Source organism: Myotis daubentonii, chromosome 2, assembly GCF_963259705.1.
Source record: "Myotis daubentonii chromosome 2, mMyoDau2.1, whole genome shotgun sequence".
In the NCBI taxonomy this organism is placed as follows: domain Eukaryota; kingdom Metazoa; phylum Chordata; class Mammalia; order Chiroptera; family Vespertilionidae; genus Myotis; species Myotis daubentonii.
The window spans coordinates 1,913,652-1,929,715 of NC_081841.1; the positions used below are offsets into that span (position 1 = coordinate 1,913,652).

The 16,064-nt window shown below is 65.6% G+C and overlaps 1 protein-coding gene across 1 annotated transcript; it reads right to left on the reverse strand.

Annotated features, from left to right (window-relative positions):
- Positions 1–334: 334 nt before the first annotated feature.
- LOC132225527 (collagen alpha-1(III) chain-like) lies at positions 335–15,769 on the reverse strand. The gene is made up of 5 exons (XM_059680625.1): positions 15,265–15,769; positions 13,751–14,126; positions 4,996–5,194; positions 3,275–3,354; positions 335–684 (listed from the first exon to the last, which is right to left on the reverse strand). Exons 1-5 carry the CDS (start codon positions 15,767–15,769, stop codon positions 498–500), a joined length of 1,347 nt encoding a protein of 448 aa, XP_059536608.1. The 3' UTR covers positions 335–497.
- Positions 15,770–16,064: the final 295 nt, after the last annotated feature.

The following is a 16,064-nucleotide window of genomic DNA, read 5'->3' on the forward strand; positions in this document are numbered from 1 at the left end:
CTTCAGGAAAGACAGTAGATTGTATAGTTATCCCACATCAGGGCCGAGCCCCAAACTATACAACCTACTACCTCACCCCAAAGGGCTGTCAGTCTCGGCGAGAACTTCAGAGCTTCTTCCTGGGGGGTGGGGGGGGGGCTGCAGGGGCCAGGACAGGGGGCCGCCGGGGGCCAGGCCCACAGTGCGAGGGCTCAGGATTCTGGCTGCTGGGGCAGCTCCTAGGAGCAGCACCTCCACAGGGAGGAGCCCAAGGAGAAAACCACCTACCAGAGGGGGCAGAGGAGAGGGAGAAGGGAGGGGGGGAAATGAGGGGGGAGAGGAAAGGGGAGGGGAGAGGGAAGGGGAGGGAGAGGGAGGGGGAGAGATGGGGAAGGGAGAGGGGGGAGGGAAGAAGGGAGAGGACGGTAGGGGGGTTGGACTGAGAGAGGGAGAGTGCAGAGTGGTGTTTGGGAAACTCATCTAGGCACTGGGTCACCCCATCAGGACAGGAGTGGCCATCACGCCCCATCAGGACGGGGAGGCCAACACGCGGCAAAAGGCGTGCGTGCGGCTCGGTCGGCGGGCGTCGTCCATGCAGCAGGTCGCTGGTTCCGTCCGGTCAGGGCAATGCCCAGGTTTCGGGCTCCGTCCACCGCAGGGCGTGCAGGAGGCAGCCGGTCGATGTTTCTTTCTCCCTTCCTCTCTCTAGAAATCAATAAACTATGTAAGCCTCGCGCCTACTCACCTGGTGGATAGGCGGCCTCCCTCCCTCCCTCCCTCCCTCCCTCCCCACAGACTCTGCTTTGTCTGGGCCAGAACCGCAGGCCCTAGAGGGACAGAGGGACAGGGCCTGTCCCAGGGCTCTGCACTCAGCGCCGAGGGGACAAAATCAGCCTCGACAGACAGGCGTCAGGACAGCCACCACCGCCTTCTGGGGCCGGAGAGGAGCTGGGAGGCAAGTACCGCTGCCCACCCATCTTCCAGGGGAGGCGGCAGGCCAGGTCACATGAACTTCACGAGGCCACGGCTGATGGTGGCCTGAGGTCAGACCGTCCTGCCTGGTGAGAGGACAGGGCGCGAGCTCCCCCCAAACCCCTCCAACCCCCTCCCCAGCCGCCTCCTCCAGGCAGCGTGGGGCTGTCCCAGAACCCCTCCCAGGCAGCCCGGACGGGTGAAGGGGACTCCTTCTGCCATCTGCCAGCTGCGGGGAGGCCCTGCCCGGCCCTCGGTGGCCGCAGGGGTGGGGGCTGGGCAGGCCCAGGGGGAGGAGCCAGGCGCTGGGGACAGGTGTGTGGGAGGCTGGGTGGGCAGGTGGCGCTTTCAGAGGCAGGCGGCTGTCTGGAGTGAGCGAGGCAGACAGACGGCGTCACCCCGCAGTCACCTCAGGCTTGGCGTGGGGCCACCGGGAGCTGGGCCCCACCACTGTCACCCCGATTAGGTTTCTCCCCATAAAGCAGCCAGTGTTCCTGCTCGTCAGGCCAACAATGGAGTCGGGAAAAGGACACGGGGGCGGCATGGGGGGCAGGTCCCCGCCAGCACCGCCGTGCAGGAGAGAGACATGCGTGCCGGGCAGTGCGTGGCCGCGGGGCCGGCGGGCCAGGCCCTCGGTGTATGGAGCCAAGTCAGTATCGAAACTAAGGAGAAATTTAAAAAATTAACTAACGGGAAGTCAGCCTTAAAGGCAGGGTGGACCGTGGCCGCGGCTCCTCCTGTGCCTCAGGCTCCAGCCGCTGGGCGAGTGCCGCTGGCTCAGAGACAGACCCAGGCCCCCCTTCCTTCTCGGGCCCCTCCTGACGCCCCTCCCCAGGACCTGCCCGGTGGTCCGGCCGGGTGTCCCCTTGGTGGGAGTTGGTGCCCCGTCCTGGCCGCTCCCCACCTCCCGGAGCTCCCGTGCAGGGTCGGACGCCCCTTGGCCAGAGCAGGGCCAGCGGGTGCCGAGTTTGGGAGCGAACAGGAGTAGCATCTGAGAAACTGGGGGTCCTGTCTGCGGACACGCTTACCCACATTGGGGGGTGGGGGCGGCGGACAGGGGCCGGGGGGCGGGGAGAGCTGGTTCCAGGGACGGCCAGGCCAAGGTGTGGCCTCTCGTCTGGCCAACGAGCCAAGGGCCTCGGCAAGTCACTCTGCCCCGTGGCCTCCGCTGCCCTCAGCCACCTGGAGGAAGCTCGCGGGCAGCATGTGCCCAGAGAGGTGGCAGCGAGGGAGCAGCTGCCTGTGCGCCCGGGGCAAAGGTCAGGCCTGCCTGGAGTCCAAAGGGGAGGCAAGCACGCGGCGGCCCCGTGGGCGCCTCCAGCGGGCATCCGACCATCAGGCAATGGTCTAACCTCAGAGGCATGTCTTTATCTGAAAATATTCTCCACGCAGGCCATGGTCTGGGTCACAAGGCAGTGGGGGGGGGGGGGCATCATAAAAAAGCCGGTGGAACCTGCCCCGGGGCGGCCCTCCTGGGCACGGCTCCCTCTGGGGTGCCTTTCCTGCCCCCCAGGAGGCTCTGGGCCAGCCTGGCGGGTGGGACACACAGCCTGGTCGCTACCTCCCCTGACCACCTGGTGCCTCCGTGCTCGGCCAGCCGCTGTCCCACGGGGACCTCCCTCCTGCTCTGCAGCCCCATGGAGACCAGTGCCCTGTCCACGTGGCACTCACCTCCTCCAGGGAGCCCCCCGTCCTGCCCCCCGAGGACGCAGGCTCCTGGCAGGTGAAGGGAGTGAGGAGCCAGGGGGCTCGAGGTGGCCAAGGACCCCCAGGAGCAGGGTTTCAATCCCAGCTCTGCGGCCCTGGGTGGCAGCACCCGTGTGCTGGGCACGGGGGTTCTGGGGTGCACGAGGCTGGGCAGGGCCGGGTGAAGGGCTGCTTCTGGGCCGCCCTCCAACGCGCTAGCCGGTGCCAAGCCCAGGGCGGCCGGGCCAAGGCGGGCGGGCGGGGACGGCGCTGGCTCGGCCCTGCCACCGGGGTAGGCGGGCAATGGTGCCCCCTCCTCACCGGCCGCCGCCCAGACACAAAATGGCGCGGGGCTGAGGCGGCCATTTCGCGGCGCCCCCGGGAAACAAAGGCTGCGGGGATGGAGTGGGGGGGGGGTGGGCGGGGGGAGGGGTGTGTCCCCGGCTGCAGGGAGCAGTGTCCTCTCTGCAAGCAGCCACCTGCCCTGGCGAGAGAGGGGCCAGGAGGGCCCTCGGGTACCCTGGGCTCGGCTGCAGGCTGCGAGGGGGCCTGGTGTTGGGGTCCCTGAGAGAGGAGCCCACACTCCCCACCCCCCCCATCCCCGGCCAGGCGACCCGCCTCCCAGAGTCCTTCTCACCTGGGCCGGGCAGTGCAGCGGGGCCTCCCGCAGGCCGTGACGGGTCCCCCTTTCTGGGGGGCTTTGGGATGAGCCACATCCTGCAAGACACAAGGTGACCAAGGAGTCAGCGGAGTACCCCCGAGTCTCTCAGGGACCCCACAGCCACCTGCAGGTGGCCCAGCCCGAGGTCAGGAACTTCACTTGAACATCCCAACCCCCCGCCCGCTCCCTGCAGCCCCGCCCGCCATCTCCAGTGTCCGCAGGAGGGGCTGGGGGGCTCGGGGCGCACCCAGGATGATAGGAAGTACCCCACTCACTCTCGGAACAAGGCCCGGGACCTGGGATTAGGTCTCCCCGAGCGAGCGAGGGAGGGGACCCCTGGGACCCACTGGACGAGGACGCGAGCCTCGCAGCCGGGCACAGCCTCCCAGCGCAGGGGTGGCTCAGGGTGACACACCACAAACCCCACCAGGCCAGACCCGCACGGCTGGGCCTCGCCCCATCTGGGCTAGGGTGAGGGACCCGGGCCCAGCTCTTTCTCGGACGCTGCCCAGGCCAAGCGGGAGTGACCAGGAGGCGGCGGAGGCCGGGCACCGGGCCCCCAGGTGTCGGTCCCTCCTCCCAAGACCTCTGTGCCCACCCAGGTCCCATCACGCCCAGGCCCAGGCTTGTGGCTCCCTCGGGCATAACCCTCAGGAGGGCGGGCGGGCGGAGCGCTGTGCCAGCCGCCGGGCCGGGGTCACCATGTGCGCCCACCACTCTCCTCTCTCCGGCCCCAGCGCTGGGTTTCCTGCGACTGGTCAGGCCCTCAGGCTGAGGGGCCGTTGGCGGCTTCGAGGATGTGCTCAAGCCCCCAGAACTGCTTGCCCTGCCCATGAGCATCCAGAACGTTCCTGTGCCCACCTGCAGGGGGACCCAAGGTTGCTGGGTTCCCTTCTCAGCTCTGCCCGCTGTGGCCCTGGACAAGCCCCTCCCCCTCTGGGAGCCTCAGTCTCCTCACCTGGAGTCTGGGGGCGCAGAGCCCAGATCCCAGATTACCGGGGGCGGGAACACGGCTGGGGCCCCCGGCCGGGAGACTCCTCCCAGCCTCCAGCCTGACAACTCGCCTGGGGCCGGGGTGGACACCCCCTGGGGCAGGATGGGCGGGAGCTGAGCCCCGGGAGGAACTCCAATCCCCAGCTCAGCCCCGACCTGCCCGCACTTGTCCTTGGAATGCCACGTGGCCCTGCTCCAGGGTCACCCTTCCCGCCACCGCCCGCAGCCCGCATGGAGCAGGCTCCTGACTGGCGAGGAATGCCAGGGGCGGGGCGGACGCCTGGCCGGGCCCCATGCGGGCACCCCAGGCCATAGGGGCCCGAGGGCGGGAGCCGGACAGTGAGCTTGTGGGCGGCCACACCCTGCGGCCGGAGTTGGCCAGACACACAGACCAGGCTGCGTCGCCAGGGCCCGAATGGCTCCAGCGGGGACTTGGGGGGCCGACGGCTCCCCCAGCAGCCGGTGTGGTCAGGGCACAGGCGAGCTCGAGTCCCCAAGGACAGGCATCGGGCAGAGCTGCCAGAACCTCCCCGCCACATGACCCCCGTCTGGTCTCTTAAAAAGGAGCCACTGACACCCACCGTACGGAGCTGACATCAGAGAAAACGAGCAAACGGGAAGCCCCAGGGGCTCTGCGGGCACCACGCTGACTGCCGACGTACCCCGGGAAGCAGGCCGCCGCCGCCGCGTGTCTGCACACCCACCCCGGGCTCCGCTGGGCCAGGCTGGTCACGAACGGCAGGATCTGCACCAGCAAAGCCACGGCCATCGTGCTTGACGGTGATGAGACGCCCCGGCCACCCCCACCACGGCTCCCGCCCGCTGTGGACAGCCGGCTTTTGGGGGAACAGGCAGGGATGGTCTGGCGGGCAGGTCAGTTTCACTCTCGCCACGTGGTTGGTTCTGAAATTAAATGACATTTTCCTGTCATTGCTGAAGAAACAGATCCTCATGAAGCCAGAGTTTGGGAAACGGAGAAAGGCAGCCAACACATGTAACCGTCCGGAGGCTCAGGCCTCCCAGAACCGTGCCCACCTGGCCTGGAGCGCCCCCCGCAGCCTGAGCCCCTGGCACCCCATCGGGGAACTGGTCACGACCACTGAACCGGCAGAAGGCGGGCTGCTTCCAGGTCCTCGCACCGTAAGGAGCACTTGGTGGGCGCCCCCCTCTCTGTCTACGTCTTCCCCTTCTCCGGACACCCCAGCACCCCGGAAGGACAGGCCCCAGTCCTCGACGGGCCCCTCTCCCAGCTGCTCTTCCCAGGCCTGCAGCCGCCCCAGCACAGCGACGCCCGCGCTCTCCGGCAGGGTCCGTGCCCGGCTGGCCGCTGGTCTCGGAGCCCTGCCTGGGCCTCGCGGGGACGGGACTTGGTGGGAAAATTGTCTGCTGGCGCCTCGGAGCTCCTCACGCGCCGGCACGGAGCACAGCGAGGCTGTCTCGTCTCCCCGTTCAGTCGTGAAATGTCCCCCAAGAGCCTGCCCTGCCCGAGGGGCTCAGGCTCCCAGAGTCCCAGGAAGGGGACCTGGCTGGCACCCTGCAGGGTGGGCGACACGGGCACCACCCAGGGGCCGATCAAAGGGGGGGACAGGCTAAGAGACATCAGAGCTGGCGGGACTCGGGGTGGGGGGTCTGGGCGTGGCCCGCCCGCTGCCACCCCCACCGGCAGGTCTCACACGGGGCTGAGCCGGGAGGGCACGGGAGGCAGCGGAGGAGCGGCCGCCGTAAATCACCGCCCGGCGGTGTAATTATCTGGGCACTTAAGCTCCTCTTTCTTCTCTCTCCCCCTGGGGAAATTTCCTTCATTTCCTACATTATCCCCTCTCCCCGAACGTCTAAATCAACCCGGAACACGCTGCCCGCTCCTCCCAGCTCACTCCCTCGCTAACCTGGGAGGGGGGCCGGGTGCAGGGGTGGTGGGTACCCGCAGGCGATGGCTCACACCCACCCAGGTCTCTCCTGCCCGGAACAGAAAACTCAGGTGCCACCTCACCTCACCTTGGGCTGCGGCGACCATGTGCCCAGGTCCTCCACCTGCCTCTCCGCCTGGGATCTGCGGAGGGGCCTGGGACGGGGGGCAGCTCCAAGCTGAGTGGGGGGCGGCTGCCCCCGGGTCAGGCCGGGTGATGCCAGGCCCACGGTGGGTCTCAGTGATGCGGGAGCGGGGTAGGCACCGCTCTGACGCCGCCACCTACCACGTACCCAGCCCTGACCCGCCGCCCCTCTAGTTCCCACTCACACCCTGGCGTTTCCACCCCACTTTACAGATGAGGAGACTGAGGCCCAGGAGGAAAGCTGCCTGCCCCGACCACGTGTCGCTCGGGTCTGAAGCTGCTGCAGGCCCCGCCCCGCGGCAGAAGCCAGGCTGTGGCATCTGGGACTTTCGCAATAAGAGAGCGGGAGCTGAGCTTCCATGGGGAGGAGCCAAATAATCACCGCTTGGCAGGTGGGACGTAAAGTCCTGAGGGCCAGCCTCCTCACTGGGGGGGAGGGGAGGCGACACCTCCCAGGAGCAGCAGCCGCCCAGCCCCCGGGGGGAGGGGGGGACCCTTACACTGTCTGCCCGCATTCCTGCCCTCCGGGGCCTCTCGGGGGCTCAGGGCCCTGTGGGCTCTCACGGCACGTCCCATGGCTCCGCTCACCGCGGTCACAGCCCAGATGCCCAGCAGAGCCTGGTGGGCACCGCTGCCCACAGCTGAGCCGTGGGGCTGCGCACTCCGACGGGCTCGGCCTCGGCAACCAGCATCTCTGGTCAAATTCTATGAACCCTTTCCTCACCAAAAAAAAAAAGAAAAGGAAAAGAAAATGGAAAGAAAAGCTCTCCTTGAAAACACAAAAACCCCCAAGGGAGAATCCGGGCGACGGCGCCCTCCTCCCCCTCCCGGCTTCCTCCTCTCTGGGCACCCGGCCGAACGGGAGGCGCTCCCCGCTCTCGCTCTGCAGGTGGTAAACTGAGGCCGAGAGAGCAGCTCGCCTGCAGGTGTGGGAGCCGGGCTGCCTCTGTCCAGCGCTGGAGCCGCAGCGGCTGCTGGTCGTCGAGGAAGGACGGGGCTGAGCCTGGAGCCAAGACCAGGGAAGGCTCGCCCGGGGACAGGGCACCGAGGTGCTGGCCGGGGTGGGCAGCGGCCGCTGGGTCCCGGCACAGAAGGCTGCTGCTCTGCAAATGAGAAGAGACCCGGGGTGGGGGGGGGGGCTCGAACTTGGGGGGCAGGGCTCAGGGAAAGCGGGCTGGCTCCGATGGAAACCAGTCCGCGGCCACAGCAGCAGGGGGCCCCCATGGTTTCCATGGGGACGGGGCTGGAGGCAGAGCTCTGGCGAGGCCAGCAGATGTGGCCTGTGCAGGGCTGGCGTGGGGGTGGGGTGGGGGTGGGGGGAGGCGGGAGGAGGAGGCGGGGGAGGGGGAGGGGGAGGGGCGGTGCCGCGCCCTTGCTGGGACGTGGCAGGGCAGGGGCTGGAGGCAGGAGCGGGTCCCCCCTCCAGGAAGTTGCCCAGGTCCGGCCTCGGACTGCTCCAGGCTACATGTCTGCTCCCCACGTGCTGGCCCAGCCCCGCGGGCGCCATCTTGGCCTGAGCCTCCTTGAGGCCCCGTGTTTGCAGAGGGAGGCCCCTCCGCCCCTGAGTGTGGGGCAGTCCAACCGTCCTGCCTCCGGCCCTGCAGCCCCGGCCCCGGCCCCACAGGTCTGCTGAGTCCAGTTCCTGCGCTCTCCTCCTGCCCCCCGGCCAGGCCGGCCCGGAGGGGGTCCCCCGCCTCCCCAGAGACCCCCTGGGGACCCCGAGAGCGCTGAGCACCTCTGAGGCACCGGGATCTCGGGGGTTCGGGGCCAGGAGCCCCACAGCAGTCTCAGGGGACCGGCAGGGCTCCTGACTGCCCAGGAGGGCTGGTTTCGCACCTCCTGCTGCCCTGATCTGAAGGAGCCCGCACACTGAGACCCAGGCATCTGCAGCACAAGGACCAGCTTCGGGCCCAGGCATGACCCCCCCGCCTTCCCCTCAGATAAGTGCCTCCAAGGGGGAGGGTTGGACGTCTGCAAGGAGACCTGAGACCCCACAGAAAGGATCTGGGAGACCCCCCTCCCCCGCCCGCAGGCTCTGTCCTTTGCGGCCGCTCTGAGACCCTGCCGGCTGCCGAGAGGTCCCTGCTCGGTGCCCCCCAGCCTCCCGGAGTTTCACTCTCCCTGACGGGAAGGCGGGCTCTCTGCAGAGCTTCTGAGAGCAGCTGGGCACAACCTCCAACATCCCCCTGGCCTCCCACGGGGAGCCCCGAGAACAGGTCAGTCCCTCCCTCCTTCCCGCCGCTGCTGCCACACTGTGCGCTGTCCATGGTCCCGCCGCAGGCACTCAGAGCCACAGGCCTGCAGCCCTCAGCCCAGGCAGCAGGCTCTGCCCCCGCTGGTCCCGCTCCCCCTCCCCCGGCAGCCGGCTGCGGACCCGGACCCTGGCGGCCACACCTTTCCCCCTGGTGTGGGCCGTGGTGATGCGCCCGGATGAAGGCTGCTTCCACGTGGGTCCCGAAGGCCAGGGAGCCCGGTGGGTCGCCGTCCGTCCGGGTGTGACTCCCTCTGGGGGGCAGAGCTCTCCTCTGGTGCCGGAGCACCCGGGACTGAGGCCCGAGGCCCGGGGGGCCCATCCATCCAGGCCGGGAGCCTGCGCGGGTTGGCACCGGACGGCTCACTCTTTGTGCACAAAAAAGGCTCCGGCTGCGGGCACCTCTCCAGGACCCGGCTCCCCTCTGGGCCCAGCCGCTGGGCAGAGTTGCTCACCTGGACCTGGCACATGGCGCTGGGAGGGAGTCCTCGTCCCAGCAAGTTCACCGTGGCGCACACCAGCAGGCTCTGGCGGCGGGAAGGGCGGGAACGGCCTTTTTGCCTCCTGGAGCCCTGTGCCCGCCCACACCCCCGCCGGAAGTTGGGCACACCCATCGCAGGAATCTCGGGGCTGGGCTGGGCTCCCAGGAAACTGGGCCAGAGGTGGCCCCACCCCCAAGCCTCCTGGGGGTTTGCAAGCCCTGCCCCCACCTCCCATCCAGACCCTGCACTCAGAGGCCAAAGTCCCAGAGGCCAGAGGTCGAGGCCCTTCTCCCCAGCCCACCCACACGGTCCCATGTGGGGCCACATGTAGTTCCCCGAAACCCGTGGCTGCCATCTACCCCTCCCTCTCCAGATGGGGAGCCCAGGTAGGTCAACTGCCAGCCCAGGCCTCTCCCTAGGGGGCCACAGGGAGGGAAACCCAACCGGGCCTCCAACAGGCCTCCCCAGCATGGGGCCCTTCCCCCAGGCCAATACCATTGCCCCCATGTCAACGGCAGAGACGTGAGCCTACGTGCGGGCGAATGGTTCTTATCAGGCCTCCTGTCCAAGGCCGGGCTGGGCAATCGCGCTGGCTCATCAGCCCTCCCCCCACCACCACGTCCCCCTCTCCCCCTCCCCTCCCCCTCTCCAGGGGCCCGGCACGTAGGCGCACGTGCACACATGCACACGGCCTGCCCACCCAGGCTCTGGCCGCTCCCACCCGCCTGCCCAGCCGCCATTTCCTCTCCCGGGCCCCAGCCTCGCTTCAGTCTGCAAATGGCCGCCCCCGGCACCGCCTGGCCCCGAGGGGACAGGGCCCTGCCTGGCCAGAGCCCAGAGTGCAGCGGCTGGGCAAGGGCCCCTCCCTCCCCCACCAGCAGCCCCGCACGGGGGTGGCTGTCCACCCCCTGGCTGTTTGGCGGCCCCAGGGTGGCCCACGGCCAACCCCAGGCGGACGCATGGCCACCCATCGCCCGTCCACCTCTGGAAGCTGTGATGGTTCAAACCCACCAAGTTTCTTTTGCACCCAAGTTCCTCCATGTACCCCGGAGTACAGGACACCTGTGTGTCCACACACACGTGCTCCACGCACGGGCCACGGTGCAGAGAGCAAGCCATCCGCATCCGGCCGCCACGTGGACACCCGTGTTCGCGCTCAGTGAACGCAGAATGAGTACGGGCTCTGGAGGACGCAGGCCCGCGTGCGAACTCCGTGCCAGCCCTCAGCAGCGGGTTGATTCTGGGGAACTCACTCGCCTGAGCTTGGTGCCCCCCCACCCCCCAGGAATGGCCCTGAGGACAGCCCTTGCGTCCAGGCATTTCTGAGGGGCTCTGTGTGAGCTAGGCGTGTGCTAAGTGCTGTCCGCGTGTCACTGTGAGGCCTGGCCCATTGCACAGATGGGGAAGGAGGCGCAGCGCGGTGAAGCTCGCCCCTGACCAGGGAGGAGAGGCCCCCATCACTGAGACTGACCCGAATCTTTGAGAGCCCCCGGACCCGGGCCAGGGCCAGAGCCCCGACACTGACGAGAAATGCAACTCAGATGCCGAGACAGGGTCGACCACAGGCTAAAAGGACCCCCGTCGGAAAGGACGAAAGGGTTTTTAAAAATCTGGGAAATTGGCTCCCCAACGGGGCTGGCAAATGCCATTAACTGTTCCTTCCCTTCCCCAGCATCTCCACCAACAGGTACTTCCCTAAAACTAGCCTCAAAAAAAGCCGCAGCCCACCTCAGACTTACTCTGCAGGACGCAGCCCAGCCGGCCTGCTGGAGGCACGGACAGCTGCCCGCCACCCCGGGAAGGGGCCCCGGGGCTGGGGGCTGGAAACAGGAAAGGAATCCAGAACTTAGAGATGCAGCAGCAAACACTTAAAAACGAGGAGGAGGGGGGAGAGGAGCCCTCGGAGCTGATTACAACACCGTAATGTGAGCAAATTCACAAAATAAACAGTCGCCAGCGTTTGCCAAAGATTGAGGCTGTAAAAGTGCTCTGCCCGCCCGGGTGGCGATAGGGACCGATATAGGGTGCACTTTATCTTGGCAAGATAAATTTTTTTAAAGTTTATGGCTACTCTTTGTAGTTACCTGTTGATTATTTATTTATTTTTTTTTTTTAGTTTGGGTTTTAAAGTACCTTTAGACCGTGCCAAATATTTAACCAGCTGTTTTTTCATAAAAGTCTCAAAATGACTTTATGGAAGGCTGCACATACAACACCCAGACAGTCAATGTCCGTCCTGCAACACCGTGAAGATAGCACAATCTAACCCTGCCCACACCCCACAACGCTGAGTTTCAACCCAGGGTTAGCGTGGCCCACGCTGCAGAACAAGATAAAAACTGGTAACTCATTAAGACACGGCAGGTCCTTTGGCCGAGGTCATGTGCTGTCTCAGAAGGCAGAGATAAAGACCAAAATTTAAATTAAAATCTAATGAAGGGGATCGTGTTCCCCGACGGAATTTTTCGGGAGCGGGCAGGCAGGTCACTGGGTCAGGCTGCTCCTGGACTCGGAGGCAACTTGTTTGTTTTGACCTCCGATCTCCCAAACCGTCGGCCCCACCACCGAAATACGCCGTGTGGCCGAGGCCGGGAGCCCGACAGACCAGCCCATCTGTGCTGTGAGAACGGGCCACTTCAGTCCACAGCAGAGTTTATACAGAAGCGACGATGTGAAAACTGCTATGCGTGCTGCCTCTTTAAAAAAAAACCCTGCTGAAAAGTAGCGGGTGCCATGGAGAACGCTGAGGTTCTGCCTGATTTACAAAAATGAAAAAACAAAAGGCCTACGGAATTTTTCACTGATTTGGGGAAGAGGTATATTTCACTGATTTCACCCAAGTTAAGAGCTACGATGGTCACTGACCAGCCGCCTCTGCAAGTTAACTGTTCCTGCTGGGTACGGTGGTGGCCACAGACATTAAAACCATGAGGCGAGCCTCATCTCGGTGCAAAATACTAATTCAGAACGAAAACGCTCATTTAGGGAAATTAATTGATTTTATGCTACTCGCCCCACCTTGTCCAAAAAGAAGATGAGTTAATACTCAGAAAATGTGACTACCTACCTACCATTCCAGGATTTAGGATTAAAAATCTCTTTCACCTGTGTTAATTACACCAAAAAAGTCAAATTAAAAGAGATGAGCAGTGGGCAGCTATTGAAAGTATTAAGTGCTTTTAAAAATGATTAACACCCCCCCCACCTCCAAATGCCTCTCTCTACTCTTGCTCACTTGCCTTTAAAGTGTATGACACCCTGTTTCTTTCTCTGACTTTTATTTTGTCACCGGTGTTTCATGGGGGGCTTGCTAAATATTTGGGTGGCACGCGCCTGCCGCCTGCAGCAGCGGGACGTGGCTGTCACACCGCGGAAATGTTTTAATTCCCGCCGCTGCGTGCACCCGTCTCCGCAGCCCACGTCCTCCAGGATGGACTGCCGTCTGGTCTCAGAACAAAGCAGCCGCCGATTTTTCCTCGTGTGGGCTGAGCTGCTCGGGCCCCCACGGCTCCGAATTAGAAAAACAAAGGTGCACGCACACGAGAATTTGCCTGTGAGCTGCAAGCTAGAACTTTCTGGACCAAGCGTGCCATTTTGCATAAATCAAGACCCGGGCTGCCCTGACACGCGGGGAAGCCGGCTGCGTCTGCAGGCCACGCTCCGTCAGCCCGCCCGAGGGCGGAGGTGAGCTCGCAGCGGCACTTTGCAAAGCCCACCTTTTAAGGGAAAAGGTTCAGCCACTCCGAAGGGTCAGGGACCAACAAAGAAACTCAGGCAGCCCCGGCCCCAGCTCGCCAGGAGTCCTGGCGGGGCCCCGGGGACACGGCGGGAGGTCCGTAAGGGACTCCCACCCCCGCCGGCCACTGCTCTGCAGCTCGGCACCAGCACGGGATTGGGGCCACGCAGGGCCCCCCAGGGTCTGTCCAGTGGACAAGCCCATGTGCCCCCCGCATGCAGGCGGTGGGCAGGGCGGCTAGGAGCCGGCCCGGCACTGCTAGTGCTTAAACTGAGGGCTTAAAAAATGAAAAGCCCCCAAACCTAACAGATCCTCCCACCCTGAGCTGAGAGTCCAAAACAGCTTCCTTTTCTTTCTGTTTTCAAAAAATAAAATACAACGAAAGGGAAAGAGAACTGGATCCCCACGCTGTGGACACGGCGGCATTGAAGAGGCCGGACCACATAAAGGGCCTCTGTTCCCCAGGCGCGGCCACCTCGGAGTGCCAGCCGGGCCGCCGGCCGCGGGGCCGCCGGGAGGGGCGTGGGCGCCTCCGGTGTCTGTCCCTGTGCCACTCCTGACGCTGCCAGAGATTAAAACACCAGCGATAACGGTCCGGAGGCGAGCGGACACCGCGAACAGGGAAGAGCAGGCCGTGCCTTTCTTGCCTCCCGGAACGTTCGCTCAGATGACTGAGCACGGCTGCTGTGCAAAACGTCCCTTTTCATTGTGATCTCTAAAGCTGCGGTCTTAGGAAAAAATGGGCTCGGCTTCCACATTTTCCCTGCAGTTTCTGGAAGGACTGACTTCACTAAAGCTGGGGGGGGGGGGGGCGCGGGGGGAGCTCTGAGATAGAATTTGAATTCCGGAGAACCAATTAGAGGGAGGGAACGGAACAGCACGAACACAAGATGGCAGAGCCTCAGCTCGTCTCCAGAAGAGAAGCCAGAGGCGACTTACCCAGGCGCCGGGGAACGAGGAGCTCTCTCTCCAGAGTGAGGACGTGAACCGTCGTGCCCGCTGGTCACGGCGGCGGCCGCTGAGCACGGGTCCCGCTGGCCAGGCCAGGCCCAGGTGCCAGCCCCGGTCAGACGGGCCCTCGGGTGTCCTGGTCTCTGGCCACCGTCGTCTGTCCGCCCCCGCTCCTGGCTGGCGTGGCCTGGGCCTCGGCCACCGGAGGCAGGGCTGCCAGGAGCGAGTGGCGCTGGGAGCCCGGCTGGCAGCCCGGGAGGAGAAAATGCTACTTTTGTCTCCTGCGCTCGCGCTCGTCTGGCACTGGCTGCGGGGAGGGGGCCGGGCGCGCTCGGCCCCGCCCACCGGGAATTTTTGAAAGATGCTCATGGGTGTCAGAGGCAGACGTGGCAGAGGCGGGTGGGCCGGACCCCCAAACGAGGCGGGGGCGGGGGGGGGCTGGCCGGGGGGGGGGCGGGAGGAGAAAGCTGCAGCGTCTGGCCACTCAGCGGCCACCGAGGAGGACGCCGGGAGCCCGGCCCGGCCCGGCCCAGCCCTCCCCGTGGCCAGGCTCGCGCCATGTTAGGGCGGCCTCGGGGCCAGGCTGCCCTGGGAGTCCAGGCAGCCGGCTGCCGGGGAATAGAGGGCGCTTTGTTCCCACGCGTGGCCCTGCAGAGCAGCCGGGGCCGACCGCCGGGGTGCTCCCGGGATGGGGCACCCCAGCCCAACCCAGCCACCCCCGGCACTCCAAGGGGGCCCACCTAGCCAACGCTGGGGAGGCAGTGACCACGAGTTTGATTCTGGCCTTGTGTCCCATCAGCCACCCACGTCTGGGCGAGCCACACCGCCTGTCCTAGCCTCGGTTTCCCCATGTGAAGACCAGGGCCGCTGTGACGACAGAACGAACAAGGCACGCAGGCGCTCAATAGCGGGTCCCCACGCCCAGGAGGGCCGCAAAGGTGGCCAGGAGGCCGTCCGGGGTCCAGGCGCTCACCACAGCCTCTCACAGACACCAATCCTTCCGTTTCACCAAGACCAACACCGGCCGCCACAGCGCAGAAAGGTGGCCGCTGTGCTCCGGCCCTCGGACCCGGGTCCGTGAACTGGGGTTTCATTGTGGGCGCTCCTATTGGAGACCCATCAGACGTGGACCCTGGAACTGCACCCTCAGGGCCAACCCGTTGGCCCCCATCTCTCCTCTGGCCCTTTATGTGGCCGGGAGCTGAGACAGTGACCACGGCTGGCTCTGTGCGGGGTAGAGGGGATGGCGTGGAGGGGCCGTAGCTGCGCCGGCCTCCCCGTCAGTGACTAATGGAGGGAGGGACAGCTCGGACACCTCAGGCCAGGCTGCCAGGGGAATGCTTTCATACGCCGCCTTATGCCCGGGCAGGGCCGGTCATGCCCAGAGTGCGAGTGGTGGGGAGAGAGGGAGGGAGCGAGGACTCTGGCCTCCCGCTCGGCCACGTGACCAGCTCGCCAGCTGATGACAGAGACAAAGCAGGTAGGATTCCAATGCCACGCACCCCGCCAGGAACGCCGGGAATGCCATTCCAGCCAGAGCTTGGCAGGGCTGCCAACAGCCTGGCCCCGGGAGGAGAGGGTCCCCGTGCTCCGCCGGGGGAGCCACTGCAAACCAGGTGGCCGTCTCAGGGCCAGGGTTGCCGCTGCAGGAGGAGCTGGCACCCCAGCCCATGACACACACACGGCCGCGGTGCCCTGCAGGCCGCACAGACGACGGTGGCCAGATGTGGGGCTCAGGACGAGGCCCAGCAGCCGGGCCCGCATCGGGTCCCTCTCCGATGGGCCATGTGCCGAGAGCTTTGGCAGCACCGCCGCGGTGCCGGCCACAGAATCCCCCTCAACCAGCCCGTCTCCCCCTGGCAGGGCAGGGAGGGCGCCACAGACGACACGCACGGACCCTGACATATTCAGGACACACGTGTGTCCCCGCAGGCCCGAACCTGCAGGTCCAGGGCCGGCCCGGAGCCCAGGCGCGTCTGGATGACGGATGCGCAACCCCCGCGCCATGTGCGGCAGCTTCTCTTACCGTCAAACCACGCGCAGGCTGCAGCCCGGCCCCGTCGTCTTGTTATCATTTAAAACGTAATTACAAACGGCTGATCTGAAGGGACAAATCGCCCTGAAACACGTGGAAGGCGAACGTAGACTTAAGAGCCCAAATCAGCAGGTAAAGATTTCAGCTAATGCCCTCCCGCCCCCTGGAATCCCAGACCCGCGCGGGCCCTTCCCGGGAAGCCAGCCCGCACGGGAGCCAGCCGCATTCCTTGATGAACCTGAGGGGGGAAAGCTGTTACTCCTGGGA